Raw genomic sequence first — 22,846 nt, 5'->3', positions numbered from 1 at the left:
AGTGAGTGAATTGTCTGTCCCTTTGTGCCCTGTGACTGGCTAGCAACCAGTTCACGGTGTCCCCTGCCCAAAGACAGCCTAGATGGGCTCCAGCACCCCCGCGACCCTATTGAGAATAAGCGGTGCAGATAATGGATGTATGGATGGATAATTGGAAAATTTATAGCACGAGTATTATTTTTCCTTCTAAATGATGGACTGATGTAAAAACAAGAATGATTTGTTGTTAGATTTCTGACACCAACACACTACCATATGTGCAGAATCTAAGGAGTTTTAAAGAGTCCTTACCGGCTGCAGGTCCAGGTAGGTCTCGTGCTCCTCCTCGTTGGGATTGAGGCCTTCGATGGCATTGATGTACTTTGGATCGGCCTGGTAGAAGTGCGGGAAGGAAACCACGATGGGGGCGCCTTGAGGAAAGAGCGCGAAAGGAACACAAACAAGTCAACGGTCGCTCTTTAACTCCTCAAGGTAGATAAACACGAACGTGAGATAGACGTGTTTGTGGAGCTATAATTGATGTACAGCTATAGATAGCGCTGGCATGTGTTTTGAGGACACGGGTGACACAAACATCCAGAGTCTAGATTACTTGTCGCATGGAGATTAGGAAATAAACTTTACCATGAAAACACACTCTTGAATTAAACTGGCTTCGTACGCCAAATTCAAGGACTTTCAAAGCCAGTTTTCCAATTTCTCCAGTACCAATACAAGAAGAAATCCAGTGTAAATCATATATTTTGCAGAGCCACATATACATCTTCAATTCACTAGTCTTTCTGCGTTGGAATCGGGGTGGGTTCATAAGACCACACCCAGATTCATTTTCGATTATTGACAGAAAAAGCTATGGCCTCTGAATGGTTTTTTTTTCCATTTATGTTCCAGATCAGGAGTCAAACTTTTTGAACCAGAGAGCTTCTTTGTATGTCATATATTAGTGCGAAGGGATACCAGTTTGGTTTGCATTTCAAAAATAACTTATTAACATTTTGTTACTACGTTATTACCAGGTTGTAATTATAAGGAAAAGAGTAAATAGGTTCTGTCAAACACTCAAACATCTGCCTTGTTTTAAGGGGACAGAATGATTAACATAATATATAGGCTAATTTTAAAAAGACTTTTGGAGGAATTGATCATGTCACTGGTTTTTCATGCCAGTAAGAAATCAAACTTCCCTAGAAAATCACAATGCAACATCACTGGTGAGCTCTTATCAGAAGCGGTCAGTGGGTTAATCAGGGGTTCTTGTTGAGATACCCAGTGCTTTGGAGCACCAGGCTGGTAACCCCTGTTCCCGATGTTTGATGTCAAAGCACTTCTTTAGAACATTTCAAAAAGCAAATTGTGTCACTATCAAAATATTTGCTTAAGGAAACCAATCAGGCAGTGAAAGGTCCCAACAACTGAAGCAGTTTAATTTCCATTTTAGATTTAAAATGTGTGTGAACTTTGATTTTTTTTTTTGACAGTTTATCGTACTAAAGAAATAGCAACCTCAGTTGATACAATGATATCGTTAAAAGCCTTCATTTGTATGGTTTGTCCCTGTAATCCATATAATACGTTAACCCAGGGTGCACTTGTGTCTGATAAGAATGAATGGTTGAAGGAATGCAAACAGCTAAGTCCAGAGGTGAGCGTGCGGCACGATGTCGGGGATGCTCCTTGCGCTCTTTATCTCGGCGGCAGCTCTCCACTCAACATGCTCAAATACTACGATCGTTGCCACAGTCAATCATTAAAAACTATCAAGATTTGCCGGATCGGCTGGATAAGGGAGTCCTTTCAGGTTAAGTGAAAGACTTATTTTAAAGAAAATGTGGGGAAGAGTGTGGACATATTTGGACAATTGATAACTGGTAGTCAGCCAATGATTAACAAGAAAAGGTAAATTGCCTGTATAACTGGCTCGCATAATTTTCTTTGCAAGGGGGAGGGATGAACAGAAATGAAAATTTGGGGCAGAAACTAAAACGAAAATATGAAACGCTTGGTCATAAATCAAAAGTAAAACGCAGAAAAACTGACTAGCTAAAAAAGGTACAATATACAATGATAACTGTCAAGCATATTCCTAGATGCTAACTTTAGGTGATTAATTCATTAAATTCCAGCAGTGGGCTGTTGGGGCTTGCCAGGCCTTCTCTGCTGGCCTAAAGAATATCTGAATCAAGTGTAGTTCACTATATTTTGTCCATGAATACTCATTAAATAATTCTAAATTGGTTCAGCTTCCTTTCATTGTTTTCCACCTGGTTGTGCCGCTTCCAAATGTGTGCTTTCATATTTAAATCAATCACATTTCAGCCATTTCTTGTAACTAGGGTCAGAAACATACTCAAAGGCCCTCACAATCAGCAGTGCAGGCCCATAGGCATAAAATAATACGATAAAGCTGTTGGAATCTGAATTGGTAAACTGAGTTGGTGAACAAATGCCTGCTTGCAGGCCTTGGGAAATGACACCGGTTTCACAAAATAATTGGCTAGGAGTCAGTCTTTGTGTCCACTGCTTCTGCCAAATGAACTTTTTCAGCACGAAATCGATAAAAACGTATGCCAGAAATACGACAGGACAGGCTCGACTTTCAGCGTCATCTTCGAAGAGCCGATTTCTTTCTTACCTTGTCGACAGACGCTGACTTTGAGAACGCCCGTGCCCAAACAGTCTCCAGCGGGCACGCAGAATCCCTCGTTGGCCGGGTTGTCCACGGGACTCATGAGCACGTCATTTGGTGGCGCAAAGCGATACGCTTGGATGCCTTTCACCTCCACGTCCTTCACGTACGAGAGATGGATGGACCTTCAGGAAGAAATAGCGGCAGTTTGTGAACCCCGTGTTCTCATTTCTGCGATTCGAGTTTATTTTGTTTTACTGCAGTGGTTCTGAACTGCTCTAACCTGAGGACTCACCATTTCGCCCTGATGACGAGCTGCGACCAAAATCAAGAAAGAAAATTTTGTTCTCAAATCTATCAAATGAAAGTTTAAAGTAGAGATGGCAAAATATATTCCTATACAGTATCCTTGCACATAAGCCTACATAGCATATAAGTGATTAATTGGCCACATACTAAAAGAAGTTTTGAACCCAAAATATATATTTTTAAAAAACAAAAACATATACCTAAACAACAACAATTAGTTAATTGTATAGATAATACAGATCAATGTACTAGTGTCACCGTTTTCCACTTTTCCTTCCCATTTTCACAAACTATTTTGGGACTAATTATGGGCAGAAAAAGGAAATAAAACTAACAAAATCACAATAAAATGAAATGTGGTCCCTCACAAACTGATTGAGCGACACTAGTTGACTGAGCAGCGAGAAGAGATCGAGCAGGGCATTAACGCCATCTAGTGTGTAATCACCCTCAGTTTTCTCGTCTAAGCATAATTGTAATTAAGGCCTGCGACCCACTGAAAACAAGTCCGCGACCCACTTTTGGGTCCCGACGCACTAGTTGAGAAACACTGTTTAAGGTTTTAGGATAAGACATATCGGATCACACATACCTGCAGAGATCGGCTGCAAAGATATACAAAAGCTCGTTTCTGTTGATGAGAGGGTGGAAAACAGCGCCGTCCGTGCCGTTGATCATGTTGCTCTGGTTGGATGACCAAAATGTCATCTCCCTAGTCACAAAGAAAAAAAAAACATTTTAAAACCTTGGTTTGACACAAAAGATAAGCCGTTAAACAGTATAAACAAACCACTGACAGCTATACACGTCAAACATCAATTCAAGATTGACATGAGGAACTAAATTAATTGAATGGTCGAATATAATGCAGTAGCACATCCAATATCACACTTAAAAAATAAAATATTGTACTCCTGGCATAATAATTTGCTCATTCCAAGTAAATCAAATAAAGAAAAAAATTAAAATGATCTGTTATTGCAGAAGTACCGTTAATAAGATTCTTATTAATACTAAATATATTAATACATAAAATAAGAAAATATAATGTCTATTACAAGAAAACCGTAATGGAAATTACACTAATACATGAAAGTGAAATTATTTTATTAAAATGAAAAAAAAATTACTGCTTAGATATAGTCAAGTCATGTTTATTTGTATCAGCCCTTAATCACTAAGAGTCTCAAAGGGCTGCACAGACCACAGATTATTGCAAACCACAGACTATTATGACACCATCCCCTAATCTAAAACCTACATGAGGACAAGGAAAAACTCAAAAACCTCAACATGAGGAAAACGAAGAAACGAAAATACGTAAAACATTAAATAAAATGAGAATACTTTATCATAGTGTTTCCGTAATGCGGTGGTTAACACATTCGCCTAATGCACGAAAGGTTCCCGGTTCAAGACCAGGGGAAACATTTGTTGGCCTGGAGAGGGATGGCCGCCACCAGGCTGTACTTGCCCAAGACACACCACAGGAAATGGTGCCCCCTACGACCCTAGTGGTTAAGGGAAACCTCCACCCGCCCACATATTATGAGAAATATATCAAAATAAAACACATGTTTTTTTCTATAAAATGTAAAAAAAAAAAGATTTAAAAGGAGTTAAATTATTTGCACTAGATAACTCTCTTTAAAATATGATTATTTTACTGGATTTGGGGGTATACATTTAAAGAGAACTTAACAGTACATATAAATAAATGCCTTCTGATGTGTTTTTAACAATAATTTGCCATCGATAATGTCTCTTACACGCTTTCCAAACTAGGACAAATACTACTTTTTCTTTAATTCTTGTTGTATTGACACTTCCTCAAATCTGTAGTACAAAGTCAAATGGGGTAGCCAAACATTCATTTTGCAATCGTGCTCTACTTAAACGGAGGGAGCAAAGGCTTTCCTCTTAGGTCTTGTGTAACAGAGCAAATATTGAGAAAACCCTTACTGGACATAACTGATAGAGGAAGGAGAACTATTCAAAACAAAATAAAATTAAAAAACAACAACAAAAAAAACCCCTTGACAGCAGTTTTCCTTAAATTGGAAGAGGCCGACTCATTTTCCAAGGCCTACAGAAAATGATGTTCTATTCCTATATAGGTACAAAATATAGCCAAAAAACATCATGTTTCATTAGAAAAAAAATGTATGTTTCCATATTTTACCATTGTTTAATAAACATCAATTGAACAAGTTTCCAAAAAGACTTCTAGAAATTACTTATTTTTTGTGAATGCATTTTTTTGCTGCATTTATGATCCCTTCAATATCTAAAGCATGCTTCCCATAAACACAAGGGCACTTTGCTCGCAAAATATCATTTTATTGCAAGAACACTAAACTGATGTATGAATGCTGCATAATGTGCACGAAATGTCATCCCTCTTCGACCAAGCAATGTCATTGGGACTGTTGAAGCGTTAGCTGTCTGTACTTATCCATTGATTTGCTACTCCGACCAAACTACTTCACTACGCCTACTCGCCATGCACACTTTAATGGCTGGATACAGGAAGCAAGACTGGGAAGTGAGGGGTCACTCAATGTGTGAACAAAGATATGATCAAAGCCCCTCTGCCATCTAACAGTGATTTTTCATATTGAAATTATTCCTAGAGGCTTGATACTTACTGATGAGCAGCAACCAACACTTTATAACAGTTTTTAAAAATAAAAGTCAAGTCATGTTTATTTGTATAGCCCTAATCACAAGGTGTCTCAAAAGGCTGCACAGACCACAGATTATTGTAAACCACAGACTATTATGACACCATCCCATGATCTAAAACCTACATGAGGGCAAGGAAAAACTCAAAAACCTCAACATGAGGAAAATGAAGAAAAATTGATAAGGGGCCGCACAAGGGGAAATCCTCCTGGTATTTTCACATTTTGCCACTCAAAGGAATATGCTTCTGTAAACATTCATACGTTATGGCATTGAATGAAATTATAAAACTATCTTAAATTACCTGAGTCCGTTCCACGTGTCAATTTTGCCATAATCCATGTAGTCCTGCTCACCAGTGTGAAACACAAACTCCCCCTCGTGCGTTCCGTTTTTCTGCAAAAAGGAAAAGCGAAAGAGGGGCAGGTTGAGGCACGGAGCGCATGCTGGTTATGCACCGAGTCAGAACGCGTTTGCGTCCTTTCGCGATAATGAGCAGCATGAAGAAACACCGCTTTGTGTTTGGCTGACGGGACACAATCGTCGAATACAATAACCCTCAGACTGAGCACAAGGAACGGTCGTAATTGGATGTTGGGGGGGAGACAAAGTACAGTAATTATTATTTTACAAAAATGTTTTGGGGACTGGGGTACTCAATGGGATAATGCAACTGACTTTTTTTGAACAAAGAGCTACTTTTTAAAACGGGACATTGTGGAAAATGTGACCACCAGATGTCACTGCATTGTGTAGTGCGATTGAAAACGACTGTTACAAACCGCAAGCAAAGTTAAAAACTACTTTGAAAATCTCTTTAATAAAGCGTTGAGTGATGATTTCGATAAAGAAAACAAAAACAGATTTCCGAAATCATTTTTTACATGACAGTGAAAGTTATTGTATACTGATCAAATAACAAAAACACTTTAAAAGGTCAATTTGTAATTTTTAAATATGAAATGTTGCCTTATGGTGTAGCGCAACCGAAAACGAGTGCTAAAAAGACAAAAATAGAAACTATGAAGACTCAAAGCGCCCAAACCGCACTATTTTTCCTTCTCATTTTTTTTGCAGAGCCTTTGTTTTTTTTGTAGCACCCGTAGCAGCAAAATGGCAAAAAGTCCTGTCAGTTCCCCCCCTAAGAGATACTCCCGTAAAACAAGAAAAAAAAATCCTTGACTTACAAGTATTAAAAAAAGATAGCTAGATAGATAGATAGATAGATACTTTGTTCATCCCCGAAGGGAAATTCACATTTCCAGCAGCATCCCTGAGCTGAGAACAATCGAGAACAATCAAAAATAACACGGGAGCTGCTGGAGTGGCTGCCATTCGTGACGGCGCCGGAAGAAAAGATTCAATTTGAATCATGTACAAACAAACAATTGAATCATGTACAAACAAACAAACAAAATATTCATGTTTCAATAAGTAGATGCAAGTTTATATGATGGTTCGTGCATTTTTGCCATCGTCAGATCAACCGTTTTTTGAAATATTATTTCTAACCATGAGGCGGTGCTAAATAATACACAATGTCCTTTAAAATAGCCATTCATACAAATGCTTGAACCAAAAATTGCTTTATACCATTTGAAACTATTGATAGAGTATTTATCCAAGAGAAAACTGATTCCTTTTAAGACATCTCATAATAATAAGATACCAAAAAAGCCTTTCCATAATAATAAATTTCAAAAATAAGTTTCGGAAATAACATTTAGATTACATTGAAACCAAAATTATATTATATATCTAAAGTAAATGATTATTTAAAAAAAACTAAATTAAAAAACATATTGTCTGACAATTCATGGTCTCCCCCTGTTCATCCAGATAGAAAAACTCAAATTCCACATTATAATACCATCGAGAAAAACAAAAAAAATGTCCCCCTCCCCTCAACTGTCCAGACAATTTTTCACAACCATATATAACCCGGTTTTCCGGACAATAAGGAGCACCTAATAAAAGAAAATTTCCCCAAAATTATAATAATATATAATCCGGCGCGCCTTATAGGCCAGAAACAGTTAACAAAATAAGAAATGCATAACAATAGACTGAAATGCTTCTACATTCAGTAACCATTTATGAAACTATCAACTTCATTTAGTTGGGAAATCAGATCTCCTAATATTTATTATGCGACATTATGCGCATTATGACGTTGAGGGATGGTATTGCGAAGATTAGTGTATAAAATATGTGATTATTATTATTATTGTAACTATCAAAAATTATTGATATCTGACCCATGTAATAAGTATATCCATGAGATTTTGTTGTATTGGACACAAGAGGAGCTATCTATAAAATGTATTTCATAGGGAAGATAAAGGGGTAGGAAAAATAAGCATCTGCTTCTGACTACCCCTTTTCGAACATGTTATGTGACATTCTGTTGTTGACTCATTGTTTTTGTCCTGTTTTTATTTTTATGTTCAAAATAAAAGTTTTCATTCATTCATTCATTTATGTTCTTTGAAATAAGTTTTTTTAGTAGTAGTTGTACCACATATTAAAAAAAATAGCTTACAGGGGGATAATTTGAGGGTGCGCCTTATAATCAGGCGTGCTTCAGTGCAGAAAATGAGGTATTGGAAAGAAATGATAAATCAGCAGAAACACTATGTTATTCAATAAATATGTAAATCTGAACGTCTAAAATTGTGAGTAGTTAAGCTGAAATCTATTTGTAGTTACATACTTCAATGATCGTTTTTCCACAACATTTCTCAAAAAAACTTGAATGGGATTCAACTCCCCTATGTGAACAATATGTTACTTAAACCAAATCAGTTTATGTAAAAAATAAAAATAAATGAATGGTTTTCGTAGAAATTTATGTAACCATTGTGGTTGAAAAAAATAAATACAATAAAAATCCTCGCCACCCAAATGTTCGAATTGGATTGTAACAAAAAATAGGTCCCAAATCTGTAAACACACTGCAGTCTGTTTATAGGTATGGGTGGTCCCATTAATTCCAGTCAACACACTTAGTGAGTCACCAAAATAAGAGGCTCATAAGAGGGCCTGAAAGCGTCATTACACACACTGGAGAAGTTGTGCAACGCCAAAAAGGAAGTCTGAATGCGCAATACTTTACCTTCCACATAAGACCGAAGTACTCGTCCACGTCCGGCTTCATGGAGTGGATTTTTGAGAGGATGGGGTCTTTGAAGCCCCAAAGGTACTCGTGCACAGTTCGGGTGGTGAAAAGCTCGGCTCCCAGGCCTTTAATGTACATGGAAATGATGCTGCGCAGGAAGAATGAGTACGAGTTGAGCTCATTCATCACCACCTGGATAGAAAAAAGGAGAGGAAGAAGGTGGTCAATACGTGGAAAATCACTTTTTCCAATTGAAAAAGTTTATACATTAACAGACACTCAAAATAAGGAGAGGAAACATCAATGGGTTTTAAATTTGTAAGAAGAACAGGAAGACCCAAACCTTAGATATTAACTTATATCCTGTTCTAAAAGCCATTGCCCGAGCCCTTTATCATTTATTAAATCTTCTATGTTACAAAAGAAGATCCGCCTCTAGGATGTGCAAATCAAAGAACAGCAACAACATTGTCCATTAGTGACAATGATGTCCTCCAGCATGGTATTCAAAAAAGGCAGTTCCTTACCACTAAGGGAATATTGATGGTCCTGAGAATGTCCACCTCAGGGTCGCCCACCGACTTCTCCCGGATAAACACAAAGGTTTTGGGATTGAGGGCGTACACTTTGGTGCCATTCTCAAGAAAAGTGACATTTTCCCTGGGCCGGTACTCCCTGTGGTGTGGGTAAGAGACAATGGGTCAGTGGTTAAAAAGGTGAGACGGCTGTGGAGGACATATGTTCCAGTATATTGTACAACCCACAAAATATTGACATGTTCATTATCTCAGCTGGATTTAGCCTCAAGTCGCTTGCATGAAAGCAGGTTAAATTTAGCTTGGCTCAATCATCAAGTACCGGTAGATTAATTCTAACAATTATGCTAACCTTATGCCACAGAGACAGACCTGGCACTTCTATGATCACAAATGTAATTGAATTATAGCATTCCTATGGACTTTTGTGACATTTTGCATCATTTTAAGTATCCTGCATTAAAATTGTACATGTGGGTTCTACTGTAATGTCATTTCATAAAACTGTTGACTGAATAATTGCGACAGTCGTTTTATTGCTATGCTAATTAAGAACATTTGTCAAAAGGCAACAAAGCTTTGATAGATATGTCTAATATAGCCATTTTGGATATTCTAAAAGGTGACACAAACGCAACAATGGCATCAATGGCGTTTTGGACAAGGGTAATAAAATCATAAATCTATATTATATATATTGCCTCCTCAGAGGGGGATAAGTTTGTTCTTTATGAAGGATCATTCAAAGTATAACAAACGAATAAAAACTAGCACAAAAATTAAAATGAGCAAATGATTCAGGCAAAATACTAGTTTAAGCTGAGCTCAGTTAGCCTGGATTTCTTCATTCCACTTTTGTGCAATAGCCCCTCAGGCAACTCTGCGCCAACTCACTGCAACATACTTGGTATTGTAAGGTACTCACTGGATCCTCGTGGCAAGACATTAATATGACAAACGCTTCCAACTAATCATATAAAGTGTGTTGGTGTTGTAGTTTTCGATTTAGGGATTTTCGATGAACTGTAATTATTGATCTTAGCAATTAGCATCCTTCTTTTTTCTTACTATCTAACCTCTGTATGTATCATGATGTATGGACTGCAGTTGACCATTCTCCTGGTTGGCTATGAACGCAGATAGAAGGTTTAAATTGTCCAGTGCTGCATCTTTCACGGATGCTAATCCTAGCTTTTAACCCAATAGCTGCACGGCCAAACAGGCAACTACTCCCACCTGCACAAACACGCAGCCTTAAAAGCCCAGCTCATTCTCTGTGGAATCTCACAACCCCCCTACTCCCCTTAAAACGTTTTCTCCATGGATCTACACAATTCACATAGGTCACCATTTTTTTACTTCAAAACAGTAAATTTCTCCTAAAGATAAGTGATTTTAATGCCTGAATAACAGCAGGACGTGGTCAGAAGGCAGGGTAGAAGTCGGCTCAGGATCAAGAATGGACCCGGACGTTTGATTACCTGTAGGTGTAGGGTCCGATCTGCTGTACGGCTGCCCTGCCGCCCGCTAAGAAGACCTCCGGGTTGGTGACGTTGAAAAAGTAGTACTCCATGTAAACGGGAGGGGGAGGATTCTTCCACGACTCGAACATCTGGCTCTTCTCCGTCAGAGTTATTTCCTGAACGAAAAACCAACACTTAATCCAGAGCAACTGCAAGGAAGGAAGATTGTGAAACATTGAGGGTTTGTGTACCTTTACTTCATGGCCAAATTCAATCATGTTTTAAGGACTTTTAAAGCCTGATTTTGAATTTCTCTAGTACCATTTTAAGAAGTAATCCAGTATGAAACATTTTTCCGAGCTGTAAAAACATCTGCACGTACAAATTTTTAATCTTACTTGTCCATTAATCAAGACAAGATTTTAAGATGTTGAGTAAATCACGAATATATTTGAGGATATGAACAATACATAGTTAAATATTTCTGAAACAAACCTCTCCTCATATAGATGTTGGGTAAAAATGACCGTAACATGTACCGGTACATTATATTTCCAGTTGCAAAAAGTTCTTCCAGATACCATTTACCACTAGAAAACGCAACTTTTTCGCATGGCCCTTAATAAATACCTATAAGTGATATGTAATCCTTGCACTAATTCACATTTCATAGTGCCCTGTTTATATGTAGCATGCCTCTGTCCTGTGGGGGGCGATAACGCTTTATAGGACAATGACCGACAAACTAATGCCAACTGCTGTTGTTCACCAAATAACAGTGTGTCATTTTTAAGTAGACTTGTTCAGAAACAATTTAAATCATTTACAAGCACTTCACCCAAAATCCAAGCACTTTTCAATCATTGAAAATACATCTTTAAGCACCTGAACCACCTCTGAACATGACAAAATATAATTTGGGATTATCTGTCTGTTGTGGTGCATTCAAATCCCTCTGTTTATCCTTTCTGTACAAAATAGGGGCAGGAGCACGCTGCCAAATATGAAATCTTCTTGAAATGGTTAATTTTTCTTATATTAAGGATATTGTTCTCAATTTACAATTTCTGGAGCATTTCTTTTAAAAAATTGAAGATACTTAAAATCAGTCACTCATAGATTTGAATGTCCTTATACAGGTCACATGGTCACTTTTTTATTATCCATTGATTGTCATATAGTATTTATTGTTTTTTATTTATTAATATCATTGTATGTTCTGTGTATAGCGACTTTGGCTGTACTGAAAGGCGGTTCGAAATAAAATGTTTTATTATCATTGAAAAAATTTTGATTCAGCAATTTTGATTATAATTGATTTCAGTGATTTGTTGTTGCAGCCCTAAAAATAAGTCTGATAAAAAAATGACAAACTACAATGCACATACCTGGAAAATGTACCTGAGTATTTGCATTTCCCTCCCACTGGTGTACATAAACCATAAAGCACTTGTCATTGAGGTGCGACCGCGGTTTCCTGTCAAGGCTTTACAACCTTGGTAGATGTTTACAGTGGACGTAGTTATTTGTTGGCCGGTATCCTCGCAACATCAAAACCACAGTTGAGAAACCAAGTATGCCGATTTTATGTTCAAGAATGCTGAAATTACTACTGTACATTCTAAGGAGGGGAAAAGCTTACATTCTCCAAAGACGATGGCAACACTCTGACATTTAGTGACAAAAATAAGCTTTTTTGAAATTGTTATGCCGATTGGAAAATGTGAATTCCCACTCAATTGTCTTGAAAATCGTCAAAATTCATAAAATTGAACTCATACTTTTTAACACAATGATGTTGACCTTTATTTCTCAGTAAAGTATCATGCACATTAAAGAAATTGCTTTAGAAAGGACTAATTTGAAGTATTTTCCCCTCCTTAGGTTGCATTTCTATTCAGCCAAAACAAAAAAGACAAAAAAAATGGAGGCAAGTCTTTTAGAATAGCAGTGAGGATCCATTTTTATGGTTAAAAGTAAATGATTTTTCTTGCTTTTTAAAGAAAGTATTGTTTTATTATGTGCATTTTGTAATACATTATTGCAATTTCTCCCTGTATAGTTACACCCCCCCCATTGTTATTAAAAACATTTCCACTTACTCAAAAATGATTTTAAATATATATATATGCTTTTTAATTTAACAAAAGAAATTCTAGGTTTTTCCACCTAGTTAGTGCACCTAAAATACTCTCTTGCCTTCCTCAAATATTTCACTTAAATTCTCACGAGATTGCAACTCATGAAAACAACAATAAAAAATGCCAGGAGCAAATTTAATGCTGAGCCATAAGGAACGCGATGATATTCAAACAGTCATGTGTGGTCTTTATGTTTGCATCAGAAGAGCTAAAGTAAAACTCCAATCAATTAGAGAGTACTTTTCATTCAATATAAGGCAGTTCAAAGTCTTCTTTAAAATAATCAAATGTTTAAGACTAACACAGCTCTCCTGCAAATAAGGATTAAAAACTGAAAAAAGGGTTTTGGGTGTCCTATTAGGTAGGGTACCTGCAGCCTGTGCTTGCCTAAAATACACCACAGGGAATGGTACCCCTACGACCCTAGTGGTTAAGGGATCCAACCAACCATTTGTAAAAACATTCCTTTTATTTTAAAGGCCTCTTTGATGCTTTTAACTGTTATTTGGACAGCATTTATCAGCAGGGAGGCAATCACTCAAGCCAACAGAAACATACTGTAGCTCAGGGACATGAGTAGACTTGGACAAGGACATATCATAACTAGCCCAATAAATTAAAAAAAATATGAGAATAAAGTGAAAGAACACCTGGCCAAACAAAGCGCGACTTTTTAATACTTTTATGCTCAATCAGTTACTCTTCTGCATTTGCAGTTTCCTGGTTGAAGTACAGTTAAGACTAAAGGGAAGAAAAAATCTCGCCCTTAGGGGTTGAAGAAGGCAAGAAATTCCCCACAAGATTTGTGCTTCCTTCCACGCCCTGAAGCGGGAATTCTGACTCTTTGTGTCCGATGACCTCTCAAGGGTTTTCTCCAAGGACCACCCATTCTTTTTCATTTTAAAAGGAAAGGACTAGTTTTGTGTATAGATATTTTTCAGACGACATGGCGCAACAACAAAAAAAAAAAACATTTCACCAGAAATTTGAAAGTGCGCCTTATACACACACACGCCGCAGAATACAGTGTATATATATATATATATATATATATATATATATATACACATTATAGGTGTGCAATGCTACATGGGGTCTTAAGCAGGGTTGGGTAGGGTTACTTTAACTTGATTACTTTCAATTACTTTTGGATTACTCCAATACCAAGTATGCTAATAAAAGACAAAAGAAACTAAATATGAATAAAATGATGACTCACAACACGTGGTAAGCGTTCTCTCCTGGCTTTGATCTCCAGCAAAACTAACATCAAATGCGACAGAAACAAAATGAAAATAAATCCAAACAGCTTGCCAACATCATTTTTGCCGTTCCATGTATTCCGTTACTCCCCAAGCCCGCACAAAATTTAGTCATTTTATTCATATTTAGTGTCTTTTGTCTTTTATTAGCATATTTGGTATTTGAGTAATCCAAAAGTAATTGAAAGTAATCAAGTTAAAGTTACCCTACCCAACCCTCGTCTTAAGGTATACATAGACCCTTGCCACTTCGAACTTCAATTATCCCAAGTTCACAACTACATAAATTTTTAAGTGAATGGCATTTCTTGTCATTGAAATGAACGCATCGTGCATAGTGTTCCGAGCAGACGTCACACAGCAAATACCATAACCGGAGGGGGGGTTGTGTGCATTTATGTTGGGTGTGTGCGACTAATGGGCCGGTGTATGCGGTCACGCAAACAGCAGGGGTGGGCGCACAAGTTAATGGGTTCACCAAAACAAACTTCGAAGCGTGGCGGCGGTTAGCTTTAAGCAGTTTGTTACATTGAAAATAAATTAAATTGAGATTGAAGAAAGTCACGAGAGCGAAAAGAAATGATGATCGCCACTGGAACTAAAGAGTATGGTTATCGGGAAGGAACCGAAGCTGCGTCGGGAGAGAATGCAGGTCTGCCCTACTGCTACAGCTAAGCTACAGAACAACCATCACAAGCTACCCCTGTGGAGCCAGTATCTCACCAACGCCAGATCCATTACCCATGAAACAGTTGACCTGGAGCTACAACTCGTGGGTAAACCATACATTTGGGACTGTTTATTCTAATCATCACAGAGACCTGGCTTAACTAGAGGATAACAGATGGTAGCTTGCAGCTAGCCAGGCGATCTCCATTTTTTCACTGAAAGGAGAATCCTTCCAATTTTCTTGTACTTCTGTATAATTACAATAAAGACCATTTCGACTGCAATTCTGTGTTCAGTGCTTTTATTTGTAGATCTATATGCATTATATTGGTACAGTCAAATGCTCTCAGTGGGTAGGGACGTCGTCTCGAGGTAATTTTTGCCCCTCGGGGGGCTTTAATGAAGGTACGACACTACTTTGCGGATTTTCACTTTTCGTGAGGGGTTTTGGTCACCACTAACTGCAATAACTGTATTCTGTTTTCAATAAGAGGTATCCTTATAAGATGAATACAGATGTCTTATTTTAAAGAGTTTCCTCAAACAGCAAAAAAGGAGAAAACAAAACAAAAACAATATTATCCGACTCAAGTAGGTCATCATATCCTGAACTAAAACTTTGCAGAAAACCTGCTATTAGAGGAAGATGAGGATTAGCAGTTTCCCCCCTGCCAAGCAACTCCTCATTTGGAGACTCCGAAATTTCATTTACACTAAGAAGCAAAGTGAAGCCGGTTATCTGGCTTCCTCCCTAAGTAGTCCAGATGAGTTGGCACGGTGTTACAACACTTGAAAAAAAATATAGATTCATGTCGACAAGAGGAATGCCAACAATTCTAAAAAGGTCAAAAGGCAGTGGCGGGTGTGCCTTGGTACAATCTATACCATGTCAGTAGCTGGCCTCCAACTGAGATGCTGTTAAACGTTTTTCATCCAGTGTGCCGAGGCGTACTAGTGTGCCAGGAGACCTTGTCTAATGTGCTGCAGGAAATCTCCTCATTTTGTCGATGCTATCGTTCAGTATCTTTGCTTTCTCCCATTGATCAGGAGAGTAACCAAGATTTATCCATATCAGTAGATATTAACAGATTACCATTTTTTCTCCTTAAAACTAATTATGTACTCATGAAGTGCTACAATGAAATATATTTAATAACCCAGACAATGTGTAATAATTCAGCACTAGAGGCCACTTTCACTTTGAATGGACCTGGTGCATCGGACGAAAGAACACCAGACCGAATGATGCACTTTGCAAAATACTTTCTTGTGGGAGCAAGAAATAATTTCAGCCAGCGACATGACATGAAAGTTGATGTTAATCCCTGCGAGCAACAAACAATTGCCAGTAAAAGATTCCAAGAGCAGGCAATCTGTGTATCCTAGCCAGTAGGCGGACATAACACAAGTGGCTAGAGAAGAAGACAATTAAAACAAGTTGGAAATGCCTTAACCATTGTGACCATTAGATTCAGGGCTCTGCTGGGAGCAGTAAGAGGTAAGATTGGGCCTTAAAAAATTCCAGCCCGACCGGCAGGTATTAAAGTCGGGTCCAGCCCGAGCCTGACCAAAGAATCCCCACATCTTCATATTGGATTGGCGGGTACAAGAATGGTGATTTAAGCCGAATATAAATAGTACAGTCGCTGCTCTACTTACAAATGAGATCGTTCGTAATTTGAATTTGTTTATAAGTTGCTTCAGTGTTATATTTTGTATGTTTAAGGTTTATATAAGTATGTTTAAGGCTTGTAGTAGTAACCTGTATTGTTTTGTACTAAAAAAAATAAACATTTCATCAAATAATATGCTCTATAAAGATAAAGTCAATCTTAACTTATTTTTGGAAGATGGGCTTAAAGAGTTAGATGGCTTCCTCCTCCGTGGTAAAAAGTGGCAGAAAAAAGCGATCCAACCATTTTCTCAACCGCATCAAGCTTTCTTATTCCACTTTAATTTCAAAAGAAACGGCTCGCTTCTTCTTGAAGCTTTACACCAACCATATTGAATGGATGAATGAGATATTAAACAATAAAATGTCAAAGTTCTTAGCGCGCTGGAGATACAGCATAGAATGTTTACACATGAACTAGGAAGAGGAAGCCGGATTTCTTCTTCGGGGTGGATACTGGGTGACCTCTCACAGCGCCACACGTCGGTAGTGGCGGAAAGAAGCACTACAGTAATGTCCTGTACTCGGAAAAAGGTGCACACAATACAAAATCTAACTTACAGCAATGTCCGGGTATTTATAAGAAAATGCTCGTATCTACCATTTTTCCTAAGTTGAATGGTTGTATTTAGGGGTGCGTCTATATGTGTTTTTTGAACCAATCCCGTTTTTGGATTATTTTTTAAATGTACATTTCTTTATTCTCTATCCAATGCCACGTCATCCATGACGAACATACGAGAATTGTGACTTGATAGCCATTAGTATTGTTACTCTAGGACAGGGGTGTCAAACTCATTTCAACTCTGGGGCCACAAAATAGAACAAACATTCTTTTGGGGGCCGGACTAGTAGATTAAAGAGAAAGAAAAAAAGAAATAAGAGAAAGGAGGGAGGGAGGGAAAAGGAGAGAGGGCGGGACAAGAAAGAGGGAGAGAGCGTGAGAAACATAAGAAAAAGTCGTGAGATAGGGGGAAAAGAAAGAGAGGAAGGAAGAAATCCAAAGAGAAATAGAAAGACAGAAGGAGAGAAAAGAGAAAAGGCGCGAAGTATATGAAGGGAGAAAGAGAAAAGAGAAAAAAGGAAGTTAGAGCTAAAGAGGTTAAAAGACAGCGTGAAAGAAACAAAGAGCAACAAGGGAAGAGAAAAAGAGACACAGAGAGTGAAAGAGACAGAGACAGAGTGTGAGAAAAGGGGTGGAAAAGAAAGAGAGAGAGATAAATAAATACAAGTACAGTGTCTTTGTGAGAGGCACCTGGCTTTGGCAACATCAAGTTGACATATTTCAACCTGCAGCTCGTTTTTCTCTTGCGCTTCTCTGAGTGTTGTCTCGCGGGCTGGACTCAATCCCTTAGCGCGTATGATCTGGCCCGCGGGCTCTCAGGTTCGATTCCCGGCTCTTCCGTGTTACATGTCGAAGTGTCCTTGGGTAAGACACTGAATCCCAAATGCCCCCAATAAGCAGGTCAGCGCCTTGCATGGCTGACTCCCTATTGGCGTGTGAGTGTGTGTGTGAATGAGTAAGTGTGAAGAAAATTGTCATGCGCTTTGGGAGGTCTTCATTGACTTGAAAAGCGCAATATAAATGCAGACCATTTACCATTTCAGGTGCTACCCAGAAGCTTTTTGTGCACTGTGCACAGTGAGAGAAAGCTTTCTCAGCTAACACAGAGCCCCAACAGCTGTGATTGACTAAGTGGCATAAGAAGTAACTGCTGCCTAAATGAGTCTCAACTCGAGTCAGCATAAACTCAACTAGACAAACACTAAAGGTAAGCAAGTTGCACCCGGGAACTCCCTTCCCCTAGCGCAGTCCCACCTCCGCCTCCTGTCACTACAAGCAGCATTACAAATCCAATCCATTCAATCCTTTTCCACTGAATTGGTCTTTCTTTGGTCCAAATTCATTTAAGGAACACTTCTTCCAAGTTGCAGCCTGCTAAAACCTATACCAAATTTGAATAACTTCCACTAGAACAGAGAAAATATTGCACAGTGGCAGTTCAGTTTCCTTCCCTTTTGCAGCTTGGTCATATTTAATAGATCATGGAAAATTATAGTTTAGAGATGGTGACTCAGTGCTCTTCCCATTAAAAAAACAAAAAAACACCAATAGATGAACTAACAGGATGCAAATAAACTAACGAGTGGGTCAGTGTGTGGTACGACTGGGTAAGACATAAAAAAATAATAATAAATACATAAAGCCAGTCATTGTAATTTCAATAAGAAATTGCCATCTGACAAACTACACACAAGCCATTTCAAAAGTCAAAGAAGACAAGGCATGAAGTCAATGCCCAAACTAACATTGCTGACTCAGAAAATCGGAATACTGTGATACTTTTTTTGTAATTCAATTTATAAATGGTAGATGGTGTGCATTTATATAGCGCTTGAAGACCTCCCAAAGCACTTTACAATGTGCTTCACACTTACCCATTCAGAAATATTTTGAAAAATGAAGTAATCAAATATTAAAAATAAATAAATATATATTTTAAATGAAAGAAATATATATTTTTAATTTACAATACTCAGAAAAAAAGCAAATCAAACAAAAGTAATAACATAAAAAGCAACGTATTTTTGAAAAATCAGGAATAAACAAAAAAATAAAAAACTAATGAAATAATCATTAAAAAACTGAATACAAATTAAAACAAATATTAAAAATACAGGGTATTTTACAATTTAATAATAAAATTAAAAATATTTACAAAAAAGAACGTACATACATTCTGGATTCATTAGAAATCAACTCAAATATAGCAAGCCTTTTGTTTTTTGAAAAATGAGAATAGGTTATTAGTCGATTTTCAGATATTTTGAGCTATATTACATCATTTGCAATATTTCAACAATAAAAGACTTGCTGTATTTCCGTTAATGGATGAAACCAGAATGTATGACATTCAAGGTGCATTTTTTTTTAAATTGCATTACAGAAAAATAAGTAACTTTACCAAAAAGATACCTAATTTGAGACAACCCTGATAACATAGGACTGTAAGCCTTATACAAAACTGCTATCTTTTGACTTACAGCTTACTAGTATACCATTTATTGATATTCTACCATTTTGAGATTGAATATTTCCGTTTCTGCCATTATCGGCAATGTCAAAACAATAAAAGACTTGCAGTGTTACATAATAAACCCAAAATTTATAAATTTTCCTTTTTTTAATACATTACAACATATAACTTTATCACAATATTCTAAATTTTCTGAGACTGTAAATACTTGATACCCTAAAACTAAGCTTTCTTGTGCGTGTCCCAGTTCCTATTTTTTAATGCACAAAAAACTCCTTGCAGATATCTTTAAAAGCACAATTTTTCACAAATTCACCGTCAGGTTGATTTGTGTTGCAGAAGAAAAGCACTGCGAATGAATGAAAAAACAAGGTCCAAATTTAAGCACTTTTCAAAGAAATTCCTCAATTTCTCCAGTACCAGTAAGAGAAGAAATTCGGTGTGAATTACTGCGGATCTACAAATATATCTGCAATTTTTAATCTTGCGCGTCAAAATATTCTAGACATGTGATTTTGAGATATTGAGTAAATCGCCAATATATTTATGGATCTGAACAATACATGTGTAAACATTTTTGTGACAAATCTTTACCCCGTAAAAGTGTTTGGTAATAATTTGTGTCTTATATTTTCCGTTGCAGAAAGTTCTTCTCGTTATAATTTAACACTGGGAAATGCTACCTTAATTTTTTGCATGGCATATAATAAATGTTCAGATGTGATACGCAAGACACATTTTATAATGCCCTATGTAAGTGTAACAAGCACTTGTCCTCTTGGGTGCGACCCGTAGAGGGCGATGACGCTTCCTAGGACAGCGCTGCACAAACTAATGCCAGCTGCAGTTTAACAAAAGGGAAAAATGCAATGGCAAAGCAAAGCCACCAGAGACCAGTGTTGGTGTCATTTTCAAGCAAACTTGTTGTGTACAATGTCAACATTTTCTAGCATTTGGTAAACACTTCAGGTTCGATTCCCGGCCCCTCTGTATTATATGTCGAAGTGTCCTTGGGCAAGACACTGAAACCCTAATGCCTCCAATAAGAAGGTAGGCGCCTTGCATGGCTGACTCCCTATTGGTGTGTGAGTGTGTGTGTTAATGGGTAAGTGTGAAGCGCTTTGGGAAGTCTTCATTGACTTGAAAAGCGCTATATAAATGCAGACCGTATACCATTTTACTATTTACTTCACCAAAATTCGAGCTTTTGAGGATTTTAAGCATCCCTGAAAAGGCTTGAACCTCACCATAAGTGGGCTAAATGTCTTACCACCCACTTTGGACCCCCCAGAACGGATCTTTTGCTTTGAGGGGTCATGTTAAAACTGAGGATTTTGCAAAACAAGTTCCTATTTCCAAGGCGAGTACCTAGAGCAAATATGTGGATAAAAGGGAGTGGAAACATGAAAGTTCATTAAGAGAACTTGGGACAATGAGGAAAACTGAATGGGGGATGTTTTTAGGATCTAAAAGCGAGGACAGGGTCATAGTACGAGGGAATGTGTCAGTGGGTCATTCTGCATCAGCCGGTCTGATCCCATGTGCAAGAATTACCATGGAAGCATTGATTTTTTTGCAGCATTTACAAAAAATATAAATGCAAACTTACCTTTTTCAAACGATTGTATATGGTGGTCTGAAAGACTTGAGCCACGACCAGCGCGATCCCCACAATGAGGAGGTGGGCACACACGATGCCGGTGGCGTAAATGGCACACGATCTCCGGGTCATGGTGACAAAAATTACGCTGAACTGTAGAAAAATGGAAAAACAACCAAAAAAGGTGGATTTTAAAGCTTGTGCCGGAGATGAGAGGACGTCCCTGAAGCGAGGTGCGTTCGATTAGTGTCCGAGGAGCTACTTTAGGGAGCGGTTTTCTTTGTTTTTTGCTCCGTTTCCCTCGTCCGAATGGTAGCGTGTAAGGCTCCGGGAAGAAGGTGGCGATTTTTGCCGGCTGGAGTGAGTTTTTGAAGCGGACTAATGACGAGGAGGAGCCGCCGTGGTCGCTTCCCTGCCCCTCTTGGTTCCTCTCCAGTGGAATGAAGCCGGCGAGGCGGAGCGCCGCGTTTTCGGAGGTTGAGCGGGGCGGGGCGTCCCGTTGGAGAAAAAGAAAACCCACACCCACTAATTTCTTTATAAAAAGGATGCTCGTCGTACTATTGATAAACGCTTCGAAACGAGTTTTACTACTCACACATATTCCACTCTTTTAGTCATTAATCATTTGATTCTGCGCGAATTGGCAGTGTTAAAAAAAACTTCCCGCTAAGCTTTTAGTCAAATTTCGTCTGTAGAGCCGGGTCTTAGTCGTTGACGGGTGACATTTTACATCTTTAACGTTCCGATTTTACGTATAAAAAAGTTATCATCAACAAAAGCCCCCCATATGAAAAACAATGAAAAATTAGGATTATTATGAGTTGCGTTCTGTGTGGCCATAGTGATAGGTCGTTCGCGGACAAAACGGCTTTTTAAGCCGGCTCTTTGAAGAGAAGCGACGGGAGCTGACTCTCCATCAATAAGGAAGAGGGCTTCCTTTAAAACGCTCCCCGTCTTTCTCTTTTTCTCTCCTTCAGTTACTCTCTCCCCCTTTTCTCTCTATTTTCCTTTCTCTCTCCCTAAGTCCTTCTTTTTTTCCTTCTTTCTTGACTTGACTTCACTCCCCCTCTTTTTCTCTTTCTACCTTTCACTCTCTTTCTCGATTTCTTCATCTTGTTTCCTCTCACTTTCTTTCTCTCCCTCCCTCCTTCCCTCGTTCTGTCTTTCTTTTTTTCTTCTTTCTTTCTTTCTATCTATCTTCCTCCATTACTTCTTTTTCTTTCATTATCTTTCTCTATATTTCACTCTTTTTCCCTCTCTTTTTGTTTTCTCTCTCGTTCTCTCCCTTGCTCTTTCTTTCTCTCACTGTTGTTCTCTCTCTTTCTCTTTCTCCCACTCTTTCACTGTCTTTCTCCATCACCCTTTCTCTCTCTTTATCATTCTTTAACCCTCACTCTTTACATCTCACTGCCTTTTTTACTTTCTCTCTCTCTCTTCTCTCTCTCTCTTCCCTCTTTCTCTCTCTCTCTCACTATCTTGACTGACTGATCAATATAAGCGGCATCATCTCTGTGTTGCTTGTTTCGTATAATTAGAAAGTTTACATTAGGTACTTAATATTCAAACAATAAAAGGTAAGACACAGTAGCACGTTACATTTTTGAAATTAAGTAATTTGGTTCATACTGTTTCATTATTATTAGTAATATTTTATTAAAAACAAACAAAAATCTGAAGAATCGTTTGTGAGCCGAAAGAGTCGACTCTTTTTAGTGAGCTAGCTAAAA

General features: G+C 38.0%; 1 protein-coding gene across 1 annotated transcript in view; it reads right to left on the bottom strand.

The window, feature by feature from the left end:
- The window catches only part of scarb2a (scavenger receptor class B, member 2a), a 35,888-nt gene extending 14,001 nt beyond the window's left edge, over positions 1-21,887 (bottom strand). Inside the window, exons 1-8 of the mRNA XM_088336550.1 lie at positions 21,129-21,887; positions 10,756-10,913; positions 9,266-9,413; positions 8,736-8,930; positions 5,925-6,016; positions 3,528-3,647; positions 2,633-2,811; positions 292-410 (exon numbers count right to left, since the gene is read on the bottom strand). Of these exons, the coding sequence (XP_088192676.1) occupies positions 292-410; positions 2,633-2,811; positions 3,528-3,647; positions 5,925-6,016; positions 8,736-8,930; positions 9,266-9,413; positions 10,756-10,913; positions 21,129-21,251 (1,134 nt within the window). The 5' untranslated portion in view covers positions 21,252-21,887. The remainder of the gene's footprint in view (positions 1-291; positions 411-2,632; positions 2,812-3,527; positions 3,648-5,924; positions 6,017-8,735; positions 8,931-9,265; positions 9,414-10,755; positions 10,914-21,128) is intronic.
- Between the last annotated feature and the right edge of the window lie 959 nt (positions 21,888-22,846).

Source organism: Urocampus carinirostris, chromosome 5 (genome assembly GCF_059441175.1).
Source record: "Urocampus carinirostris isolate Australia breed hairy pipefish chromosome 5, RoL_Ucar_1.0, whole genome shotgun sequence".
Lineage (NCBI taxonomy): Eukaryota > Metazoa > Chordata > Actinopteri > Syngnathiformes > Syngnathidae > Urocampus > Urocampus carinirostris.
Note: the sequence above shows the minus strand (reverse complement) of the source record. Positions and strands in the feature narration are given on the sequence as shown.